The sequence below is a fragment of the Dipodomys ordii genome, unplaced genomic scaffold (genome assembly GCF_000151885.1).
Source record: "Dipodomys ordii isolate 6190 unplaced genomic scaffold, Dord_2.0 Scaffold8, whole genome shotgun sequence".
Lineage (NCBI taxonomy): Eukaryota > Metazoa > Chordata > Mammalia > Rodentia > Heteromyidae > Dipodomys > Dipodomys ordii.
Genome location: NW_012267224.1, coordinates 18,174,576 through 18,187,202, shown reverse-complemented (window position 1 = coordinate 18,187,202; position 12,627 = coordinate 18,174,576). Strand labels below are relative to the sequence as shown.

Sequence of the window (12,627 nt, the reverse complement as noted above, 5' to 3'; positions counted from 1 at the left end):
CAGCTCTTTGGTGGTCAATTGGAGATTGGAAGTCTCACTGACATTTCTATCCAGACAGGCTTCAAACTGTGATCCTCAGATTTCAGCCTCCTTGGTAACTGAGATTACAGGTATGAGTCACTGACACCCAGAAATCCTTTTTATTCCCCCCTTTGAAATTATAGAAATGGAAAATGGTTTCATAATCTGAGAACCTCAACTATGTGACTTTAACTAAAAGGACAAAATGGGGTCTGGGCATTTGAATGAATTAATATAACAAGTTATAAAACTGAAGATGTACTATTTTCTCATGCTTAGGGACAGGCAGGATGAAAGTTTTCATGGCAGGCATTGTTATTAGGAGAACAAGGATGGTTCTCTTCTGGCTCTGGGTGGGCTGGGTGGGTGAGCACCAAGGTCCCCGCCCGGCAGCCATCTGCTTTTGATCTCTGGGACCTGCTCCACATGGCATGCCTGACTATGCTGACTACCACTTCCTTGGAGTCTTGGGCTGGTCACAGATGAAAAGAGCCTCTGATTTGGACTCTAACACAGAACTTTGGAGTCTGAGTAGTGAGCCCCACTTGAGTCTTAGGACCAACTACTTTTACTTTGATCTGGCTTGTAAGACTGGCCCAGGCCTAACTGGGTATTAGTTTGATTCTCATTATCTTGATCAGTTTGTTTCCATCTCAAGAACCATAGGCTGAGTTCTTTATAGACAACAGGACTTTATTTTCACAGTTCTGAAGCCTGGACATCGAAAGTCACAGTGCCACTTTTAGTTCTGGGGAGAACCTCTTCTGGTTACCAATGGCCACCGTCTTATATCCTCCTATGAAAGAGGCCAGAGAGCTCTGTGAGGTCCCTTTCATAAGAGCATGAATCCCACTCATGAGACCTCCACTCTCATGACCAAAGAACCTCTCCAAGGACCGCCTCCTGATGCCATCACATTGAGAGTTAAGATTTCAACATACAAGTTTTATTTGTTGGTTGTGGGGCTCGAGCTCAGGGCCTGGGCGCTATCCCTCAGCCTCTTTGTGGTCAACGCTAGCTTTCTATCACGTGAGCCACAGCATCACTTCTGGTTTTTTAGTGGTTAATTGGAGATAAGAGTCTCACAGGGACTTTTCTGTCTAGGCTGGCTTTGAACTCCTATCTTCAGATCTCAACCTCCTGAGCAGCTAGGATTAAAGGCATGAGCCGCTGGCATCAGGCTTCAACATTCAATTTTTAGGAGGCACAAAAATTTAGTCCGTAGCACCTATTTAAATGTGCATTTGTGTAACTAGCTCTTTTGGGAAGCTGGAAAGGAATAGTTAAGAAATTTCTGGATCTTTCAAAAAATATTATCATAAAAGACTACACTTATATTTAGCATGATGTTTGTATCATCTTTCTCTTTCCCTCCTTCCCTCCCTCCTTCCTTCCCTCCTTCACACCTTCCGTCCCTTTCTTTTTCTCTCCTTTCCTTTCTTTCCTTCCTTCCTTTTTTTTTTTTTACTGGGCATTGAACTGAAGACTTCTGTATTATCTTTCTTGCTCAGAATATTCATGAATGCATTTGTTGGTGGAGAATTGTCTCCAATGTTGTCTTCAATGTTAGAAGAAGTCAGGATGATCAAGGCATCATTGAGCATTCCTACAAAAAGGTAAGTCTGAAAATTAGTCAGAATTGCATGTATAACTTGAAGAACTTTTGTAACACAGGGTTGTCTCTGGAGAATTGAATCATTTAGATCGAACTATCATTTGAGCTGGGGTAGGGGCATGTTAAGAGGAATATGGCATGTGGCTGATATTGATGGCTTTATGCCTGAGGTTGTTCTGTGGATTTGGAATTAAGTTCCTTGAGAGAGCTATGGGCAACTCCAGCTAAAAGTGCTGTGTGTGTGTGTGTGTGTGTGTGTGTGTGTGTGTGTGTGTGAAGTATATATTATTCCAACACAATGCCTTCATGTTTCATGTGCCAGTACAATAGTGATGACCGGATAATAGAATAGTGTAAGTTGATAACTAGAGTAATAGGCATAATCTAGAATGATATTTAACACTTGGTGAATGAATGATACAAGGTATTGTAAATATGAGAGAGGAAGAAAAAACTTCCATCCTCAATCCTCCAGTACCCCCACTTCCTCATCACTTTTGAAATGGAACCCCAACTTCTTATTATTATCTACAAGGCCACATATAATGTCCCTAACCCCTTTCATCTTCATTTATCTCATGCTAATACTTCCTCACGCTTCCAAAGATCAAGCAAGCTGTGTTCCATCTCAGGACTTCCATCCTTGGTTTTTCCATTGCTTCTGTGGGTGACTCATTTACTTCATTCTTGCGTCTATCCCAGTGTCCGCTTCTCAAAAAGGTCTTGATCAATGAATCAACTAAAACCAACTACCACCCAGCACCGTCTCAGACTTACAATGACCTCAGCTTCATTTTTCTATGGGGTGCTGATTATTAAATGAAATTAAGTTTAATCTCTCATGAACAAGACTTTGTCTTGAAAAATAGGGCTTTGTCTTCTTCACTGCTCTGGATGCAGATTCCAAAACATGTCCAGTAAATATTAATCATCATGGAGAAAGGAATAGATCTGCTCAAATACCTTTTATTGTGATGTAATTTTAATTACCTTTTCAAATATGACCAAAGTTAGGCCCAGACTGTCAGGCTTTAGGCAAGGTAAGAAGACACAGCAGGAGGTAAAGGTGAATAAAAGAAAAGTTTATTGGGGTATGCTCCTAGGTCAGGATCTCCCTGGTCAGGATCAGAGAGGTCGCCCAGAGTCTGGTTGTAGCAGGGTTTATATGGCTGGGGTCAGCAGGAACTTTTAACATGTGACTTGTTTTGCAAGTTTGAGTGGTTTCAGGACAGTGCCCTCAAAGAACGGTTGGGACAGGTGGTGAACAAGGAAGTGGTTTTTCTGGGCTGCCTCTGCCCTCCAGTGGCCTGATATGTAGGTAATAATAGGTAATGTGAGAATAATCCTAACCAGCCACATGGGAGAACTCTCTAGAAAATCATGGGAAGTTATTTATATCAAAGAAGGACATACCAGTTGAGCCTAACCCTGGGTTCTAAATGAACTTTGGAGAGGGTGGTGATTGGAGGAAATTTCCAGAAGCCAGCTGTGTTAGATTTCTATAGTTTCTGTAAAGCATTATTATAGACTTGGTAGCAAAAAAGCAACAGATGTTCACTTTCAAATAATGCTGGAGGGTCAAAGTCCTAAATCAAGATGAGAGCAGGGTGGCAGTCTCTCCAGGGCCTCCTTCAGTTACTGGTCCCTGGCCTGTGGCTACGTCACTCCAGCCCTGACTGCCTTCACATGACCTGCCCACTGTATTTCTCTCCCCTCCTCTTTCATCTGTCAGTACTCTTTTTTATAGAGACACTTGTCAGTAGATTCAAGGACTACTTGGGTAACCTAGAATGACTTCCTCATCTCAAGATCCCTAACTTTGTTGGGTATTGGTGGGCTGAGATCTGAGGGTTGTGGTTTGAAGCTAGCCCAAGAAGAAAAATCCTTGAGGCTCCATCTCCAATTAACCAGTAAAACAGCTGGACTACAAGCATGGTTCAAGTGTTAGAATACTAGCCATGAATGAAAAAGCCAAGTGGATTCAAGTCTGGGAACACACACACACACACACACACACACACACACACACACAGAGGAACACACACTGTGGTAGGGAGAAAATAGGAGATAAGAGGAAGTAAGCGGAGATCTGAGAAGAGAAGAGAGAGAGGAGGGAAAGAGGGAGATAGGATGGGAGGGGCTGGGATTAGGATAAAGTTAGGGGATAGACATATGTTTTGGGAAGAACCACACTTCAACCCATTATACCATTCATATTAAAAGTTGTTTGACTAGAGCTCACATAATCATCTTCCTGTCTATTTACCTAGTTTTAGGTTAAATAAACCTAAAGAATGTAGTCTTCATTTTCTGAACCTCTAATAAGAAATGTTGATTTCAGCCATGCCCAGTTTAATATAATCATTTAATGTAGATTTCTCTCCTAGGATTTGTATCAGTGACAAGATGCGCTGAAGAACAGCAACCACCTCAGGAAGGCCTAGTGCTCCAAAATGTCTACAGTGAAGCCTGGCACCTTCTATTGTGTCATTATCTTCGTCTTAATACTTCTCAAGATGCAAATATCTGATGAAAGTGAATTTAGAGTTGACAGGTCAAAAGCAGACCTTACTCATGTCCCCCAAGACTTACCTGTGAGAACAACAACTTTAGATATATCACAAAACAACATAGCTGAGCTTCAGACTTCTGACCTCCAACCACTACCAAAGCTGAGGGCTTTGATAATATCTCACAATAGAATCCAGTATCTTGATATCAGAGTTTTCCAGTTCAACACAGAATTGGAGTACTTAGATTTGTCTCACAACAAGTTGAGGATGGTTTCTTGCCACCCCACAGTGAACTTCAAGCACTTAGATCTCTCATTTAATCCATTTGATGCCCTTCCCATATGCAATGAGTTTGGCAATATGTCCCAACTAAAATTTCTGGGGTTGAGCGCTGTTCAGTTACAAAAGTCTAGTGTGCGACCAATTGCTTGCTTGAATATCAGTAAGGTTTTGCTGGTTTTAGGAGAAACTTACGGGGGAAAAGAAGACCCTGAGAGCCTTCAAGACTTCCATACAGAAAGTCTACATATAATATTCCCCACCAAGAAGGAATTCTACTTCACTTTGGATGTGTCAGTTAGCATGGCAGTAAGTTTGGAACTCTCTAACATCAAATGTGTAGCAGATAATAATCAATGTTTTTATTTCCTAAGAGTCTTATCAAAACTTCAAAAGAATCCAAGCTTATCAAATCTCACCTTAAACAACATTGAAACAACTTGGGGTTCTTTCATTCAGATCCTGCAATCGGTTTGGCATACAACCATCAAGTATTTCTCAATTTCAAATGTGAAACTCCAGGGTCAGCTTGACAATAGAGAGTTTTATTATTCAGGCACATCCCTAAAGGCTTTGTCTGTACACCACGTTGTTAGTGAAGTGTTCAGTTTCCCACAAAGTAATATCTATAGAATCTTTGCTAATATGAATATCCAAAACCTCACCGTGTCTGATACACACATGATCCACATGCTTTGCCCACCCCAAACCAGTCCCTTTCTGCATTTGGATTTTTCCAATAATCTCTTGACAGATATGGTATTTGTGGATTGTGAGCACCTAATTAAGTTGGAAACACTTAGTTTACAAACGAATCAGTTAAAAGAACTTGCATATGTAATGAATATGACCAACAAGATGAAATCTTTACAACAGTTGGATATTAGCCAGAATTCTCTAAGGTATGATGAAGATGTAACTGCTTGTTCTTGGACTAAAACTTTATTAATTTTAAATATGTCTTCCAATATACTCACTGACTCTGTTTTCAGATGTCTGCCTCCCAAGGTCAAGGTGCTTGATCTTCACAATAACAGAATAACAAACATCCCCAAGGATGTCACCCATTTGGAAGCTTTGCAAGAACTCAACATCGCTTTCAATTCTTTAACTGACCTTCCTGGATGTGGGTCCTTCAGCAGCCTCTCTGTGCTCATCATTAACCACAACTCAGTGTTCCACCCATCAGCTGATTTCTTCCAGAGCTGCCACAAGATTAGGTCAATAGATGCAGGAAACAACCCATTTCAATGTACATGTGAGTTAAGAGAATTTGTCAGAAACCTAGGCCAAGTATCAAGTGAAGTGCTAGAGGGCTGGCCTGATTCCTATGTGTGTGACTATCCTGAACGGCTTAAAGGGACCCCACTAAAGGACTTCCACATGTCCCCATTATCCTGTAACACAGCTCTGCTCATTGTCACTATTGGGGCCAGCATGCTGGTGTTGACTGCTTCAGTGACCTTCCTCTGCCTCTACTTGGATCTGCCGTGGTATCTCAGGATGTTGTGCCAGTGGACCCAGACCAGGCTCAGGACTAGGAATGTTCCCATAGAGGACCTCCAAGGAACGCTCCAGTTTCATGCCTTTATTTCATACAGTGGGCATGATTCTGCCTGGGTGAAGAGTGAATTGCTACCAAATCTAGAAAGAGAAGGTACACGGATTTGTCTCCATGAGAGAAACTTTGTTCCTGGCAAGAGCATTGTGGAGAATATCATCAATTGCATTGAGAAGAGTTACAAGTCCATCTTCGTCTTGTCTCCCAACTTTGTCCAGAGTGAGTGGTGCCATTATGAACTCTACTTTGCCCACCACAATCTCTTCCATGAAGGGTCTAATAATTTAATTCTGATCTTGCTGGAACCCATCCCACACTACTCCATTCCTAGCAGCTACCACAAACTCAAAACTCTCATGACCCAGAGGACTTATTTGGAATGGCCCAAGGAGAATAGCAAACATGGATTGTTTTGGGCCAATCTAAGAGCAGCCATTAATGTCAAGTTGATGGAACAAGGAAAAGAAATGAATTATACTTAGAACTAAAAACGTTGCTAAGTTTTGAAGTTACAATAATGAAGCTAGTTTGCATCAACATAAATCTAAAAACACTTTAAACTTTATGGTACAGTTAATGTGTACGTTCAGACCCCAGTTCAACATTTTACATGGTATGATATAATTTGAATTTAAACAATTTCACATATACAAGGGATTCATCTGTTTCATTGCTATAGCTAAATTCGTTGACTTTATCATGAATTCAAGAGAAGCACTTTTTTTTCAGTGATGTGTATTTCTGTATGTAAGGGTCAATATTAGAGAACACCATGGCCTCTTATCTATCTATATCTATATCTATGTATATCTATAGATAGATGTTGCTCTCTCTCCCCCCTCTATATATATATGTGTGTGTGTGTGTGTGTGTGTGTGTGTATGTATGTATATGTATATATATATATATATATATATATATATATATATGCCTATGATGGCTGATTTTCTTTTTTTTTTGCTAGTCCTGGGGCTTGAACTCAGGGCTGCACCGTCCCTGAGCTTCTTTTGCTCAAAGCTAGCACTCTACCACTTAAGCCACAGCACCACTTCTGGCTTTTTCTGTTTATGTGGTACTGAGGAATCGAACTCAAGGCTTCATGCATGCTACGCAAGCACTCTTCCACTAAGCCACATTCCCAGCCCCGGTGGTTGATTTTCTACAGCAGATTTCCATAGCTATCAATGCCCTCTGAACTTCTTTTCAGACTTTTGTTTCTAAATGTTGAAGGATACTCACTAATGTTAGATTCCATTCCTAAAAAGCTATTTCCTAGATATGATGCTCATACACAGGATAATTCATAAGTGATGGAAATTTCTTAGAAGAAGCCCTTAACCAGTGTCCAAAACAGAATTAGTGGATAAATACTCCAACTTTCTCATTCTTTTTGCCAATACTGGACCTTGCACTCAGGTCCTCGTGTTCTTATTTGCCTTTTTGATGGTTAATTGGATGTAAAAGTTTCCTGGATTCGTCTGCTTGGGCTGGATCTGAATCACAATCCTCAGATCAGTCTTCTGAGTAACTAGGACTATAAATGGGAGCCACTGGTGCTTATCTCAAATGTTTTTCCCTTTTCTTTCTTTCTTTCTTTCTTATTTTTTAAAGATAAATATAGAATGTATTTTACCTTCTCCATGATTCCTAATGGGATTAAATTCTTGTTGCCCTACATAGAAATGGCCTGATAAAGGATTTTTCCTTGTCTTCTCTCCCGTTTACCCCTCATTTTCTGATTCCTCTATGGATATTGCCTGAAAACTCATTTCCGAAAAAAATATACTTGCGGTAAGTACCTTGGTTCATAGTTTGCTTCTAGGGAACCCAAATCAAGAGTATGTTCCATTTCAATCTAAATGGAAATCCTGAGTCTGATTTTTTTTTGTGGCCAATGATATTTTTCAAATTCTAGTTGTCTGAAGTGACATACACCAATGCTGTTCTCCTTTTTGCTTGGAAGGAGGAACATAGTTGAAATGTTATGCCTTCTTTCTGGGGAGCTATTGAAGAGAGCAAAAGCAGATCAGGACAATGTAGGTGTATTAGCTAGGCTGACGAAATACCTGAGAAGAGTAATTTAAAGGAGCAAACATGTATTTAGGCTGGACTCTGCCAAGGATTCCATCCATCATGGTAAGGAAGGTATGGTGGCAGTTCACATCACAGAGGCTGAGATACAGAAAGTGAATCCAGGAAGGGATGGAACTAGGGGCAGCCCCAAGGACATAACCCCAGTGACTTCCTTCCTCCAAAGTTCCCACCTGCTACTTTTGACTCAAAAGGTCATCATATTTTAAATTCATTAAGAGTTTGTGTCAGAGCCCATGTGACCTAATAGTCTGTGGGGAACACACGGAGCTAAGTGGCCTTTACTAGGCACTTCTTACTCCAAAATACTGACAGTTAAGGCTAACCATTAAGCAAGGATTAGGCTATATCAGAGTTTTCATATATCCAGCACATCCTCTCATCTGCCTTGTTATCTTACAGGCAGCTCTGGAGAAGTGTAGCCTCACTGGATCTTGTCATAATAACAGCACCATTTCTCCCTTGATTCTTGAATGACTTCACTAATACCACTGCATGAGATGGCTGTGGAAACTTATTCAACTATTCTGATACATGCACAGGATTAGAAGTACAAGATATTGGGGCTGGGAAGGTGGCTCAGTGGTAGAGTGCTTGCCTTGCATGCCTGAGGCACCACATAAGCAAAAAAGAAAAAAGCTGGAAGTGGCGCTGTGGCTCAAGTGGTAGAGCTGAAGAGCTGAGGGACAGAGCCCAGGCCCAGAGTTCAGGCCTCACGACCGGACCCCAAAAAAAAAAAAGAAGTACAAGATAGTCCCCAAAGTGATGCTTGACCACCATAAAGTGAAAGCCTTTAGATAAATCTCTTCTAATCTTGGGTTAAAAAAAAAGAGGCATGGTATGCACGGTTAATCAGAAGATTTATTTACCCTTACGGTAACCAGTTCTTTAATTCACTTTAGGTTGTCTCTCCCTTATTCCTGATTTTATGTTTCTCGATCCCCTCACTCTTGAGCCCTGATAAATGAGTATCAGTGAAATAAGAACATAAAATCAAAGTTCTGAGATCATTTAGCTTAGGCACTTTAGAAATAATGGGGTTCCATTGGGTGTTGAAAAAAGACTTTGATTTTGGATTTTTCAGTATGTAATGATGAGAAATGGAAATGCTATTCCAATAGAGAGATGAAGAGAGCAATGGCAGCTATACCTAGGCCAAACTGGAACTATTATCCCAGCTTGTCTAGACCAGGAGGTATGTGAAAAAACAACAACAATATATAAGTCGGGACAGTTGTATTAAGACCATATTTTGGCTTGTACCTGTAATCCTGGCTACTCATGAAATGAAAGCAGAGTTCAAGGAATCACATTCAAGGCCAGCTCAGGCAAAAAAAAATGCTAGTGAAGTCCTATCTAAACAGAGAAGTTTGATGTAATGGCAAGTGCTAGCCATCCCAAGTAAGGAGGGCTCTAGGTAGGAGGATCACAGTCTGAGGCCAGCCCTAGTCAAAACTACAACACACTACTTGGCTCAAGTAGTAGAACACTTGTTTACAAAGTGTGAGGCCCCGAGTTCAAACCCCAGTTCAAATATATATATATATATATATATATATATATATATGTATATATGTATATGTATATATACGTATTATATATTATAATATACACTATATAAATATATAAATAAATATATATATTTTAGTTTGGGTTGCATAGTGAGATCCCGTTTCAAATATAACAACAGCAACAGCAACATAAAAATGCACCATATTAGTTGGGCATTGGTAGCTCACTCCTGTAATCCTAGCTACTCAAGATTCTAGGATCTGAGGATCATGGTTCAAAGCCAGTCCTGGCAGGAAAGTCCATGAGACTCTTATCTCCAATTAACACCAGAAAACTGGAAGTGGCACTGTGGCTCAAGTGGTAGAGTGCTCGCCTTGAGCTGAAGAGCTCAGGGACATTGTCTAGGCCCAGAGTTCAAGCCCCACAACCAACAAAACAAACAACAAAACAAAAAATCATATAGGACATCCAGCTATGGAATTAGAACTTAAATTTCTATGAAGGATACTAGTAGAAAGCAAATGTGGACCCTAAAATGTATGTTAAATTGTAAAAACTCCTAGTTTTGTACTAAAGCTCCAGCCATTATTAGAACTACATTTTCCCATTTTCTCTAAGGTAACTTTTATTTACCGTATTCAACTTCAAAAAGATTTCACAATCAAGTAGCAAATGTTTAGCAAGCAGCTACATGTCAGATTTCAGAGACTTTTGTAACAAAGTGCCACAAATAGGGGACCTAGACAACTGAAATATATAGTCTTGCCGTTCTGGAAGCTACAAGTTCAAAACCAAGATGTTTGTAGGGATGACTCCTTTTGAAAGAGCAAGGGAAGGATCTGCTCGAAGCTTCTTTTTGACTTGTATTTGACCATTTTCCTCCATGTTCTTTTGTCTCTGTGTCCAAATTTTCCTTCCTTATGTGGGTCCTACAAACACTGGTATGGTCTCACCTTAGCTAATTACATCTACAACAATGCTATTGTCAAAAGAAAAGGTCAGATTCTGAGACTGAGGTTCAAAACGTCAACATATGAATTTGGGGGACATAATTCAATCCATCAAACCTTATAAGTGTAACAAAAATAATTTCTATAGGGAGGCGTAAGTCACTTAGAATTTAACAAACTCAAGACTTTGAGAAGTTAGTCATACATACACACACACACACACACACACAACTGATCTCAAAGTGGTTTTAAGGAAGTTGCTAAAATATTGCAATTGCATTGGTGGAGTCTTCTGCCAAAGAAATTCACGTTGAAGGATGAGGACTTTGGGCCTTCAGCAGTGGAAATACCAACAATTTCCTAGTTTTGTGAGAAGGAGTAAATAAACAGGCTTTTGGTCAGAAGGTCTGGGGTTTGTCACTACTTATTTGTAGATAATCTTGGATGGACAAGTACTTAAACTTCCTAAACCTTGATTTCATTATGTAATATGTAATATGCCCCTAAAGTAACTAGCCAAGACATTTAGATTGCTAAATGCTTCTTATGCTCAAAGCTAACACTCTACCACATGAGCCACAGCACCACTTATGGCTTTTTCTGAGTAGTTTATTGAACATAAGAGTCTCACAGACATTCCTGCCTGGGCTGGCTTCAAACCTTGATCCTCAAATCTCAGCTTCTTTAGTAATCCTAGGATTGTAGGCATGAGCCACCACTGTCTGGCTTGTTGGTTTTTGTTGTTGTTTTAGCAAAATATAAATGGCACTGGATGCAATGGTGTGCTGGTAAATACCTAATAACAGATTTGAAAAAGAAGAAAAGAGCTTTGATAAATTCATACTTTTTTTTCATTAGGTCTAGAAAATTCACAGGCTAATGAATACAGTCTTCTTTATGTAACTGCCAGTGTTGTGTAACTCCTGCACCATGGACAATTTCTAGGTGCTGATATAACATGGTTGAAGGTGGATTTGGAGAGAGATACACATGTATCTCAGTGTGGATACAACAGACATAGTACATGTACAGTAAATAACTAAGACACAATAAGTTCAGAGTACTTGCTATTGTTGTTTTTAACATCATTTATTTAAATACAAGTAGATGCAATCTAATTTTTAACAATGGCTATTGTTAGAAATCAATTCCTTAAGTCCTTGGAAGGTAAAAAATTGGTGCTCATGGGTTGGCATAAGCTGGCTCTAAATCTACATAACCAGTAGATATATTAGAAAGTTCTGGAGCAAATGGGTCACAGAGTGATCTGTGAGACCATAGGGGACAGGTTACTGTGTAGAGCCTGGACATTCTACTTGTCATGTGCATGTAGGGGTGTGTGTGTGTGTGTGTGTGTGTGTGTGTGTTATTAGGAAATGACCTCAAAACCTTGTATTTGATAGGTAGGTGTTCTACCATTTCAGCCATATTCCCAGGCCTGCTGCCCTTTAGCTTGGGTTTAGGGTAGGGTCTCATACTTTTGCCTAGAAGCAGCTTGAGATCAAGATTCTCCTGTCTCCTCCCCCCCACCCCCAAGTAGCTGAAATTGCAGACACAAATCATTACCTTTGAAATAGTCTTACTCACTTTTGTCCAGGCTGATCTGAAGGATGATCTTCCTATCACTGCCTCCCAAAGAGTTGGAATTACAGATAGGAGTCACCATGCCCATCCCCTACTTGCCATTTTTGCTAATCTGGAGCTTAGAACTAGAAAAACCAGAGGTCATTATATGTGGAAGGAAATGCCCAATTTTACAAAAATCACTAAGCAATAATCCCTCATCACAACCAATAATCAGGGTCTTTAAATTCAGCGTCCAACTTGGCAGCAGAAATCTGCTCTGCCAGGGGACACAGTGACAAAAACAACATGAAAGCTTAGTGTTTCTTTTCATAATCAGAAATTCTTGAAAATGATATTGAGAAGGGGATCTCACTAACTTTTTATTCAAACTGGCCTTGACTGTATCCTTAAGAGGCTGGCTAATGGATTGCTCTAACATGCATTGCCACTAGCCTGCAGTAGAGGGCGAAAGGCTTTCAACTTCACAGGAAGTTGACTTAAGTTGTTCTAAGACACCCT

General features: G+C 40.1%; 1 protein-coding gene across 1 annotated transcript; it reads left to right on the top strand.

The window, feature by feature from the left end:
* The first annotated feature begins 1,547 nt into the window (after positions 1–1,547).
* Positions 1,548–6,717, top strand: Tlr1 (toll-like receptor 1). The gene is made up of 2 exons (XM_013009015.1): positions 1,548–1,637; positions 4,024–6,717. Exon 2 carries the CDS (start codon positions 4,090–4,092, stop codon positions 6,469–6,471), a length of 2,382 nt encoding a protein of 793 aa, XP_012864469.1. The 5' UTR covers positions 1,548–1,637; positions 4,024–4,089; the 3' UTR covers positions 6,472–6,717.
* Positions 6,718–12,627: the final 5,910 nt, after the last annotated feature.

Coding starts and splice junctions, on each gene's coding strand:
- Tlr1 (XM_013009015.1), top strand. CDS start 4,090: ATGTCTACAGTGAAGCCTGGCACCTTCTATTGTGTCATTATCTTCGTC.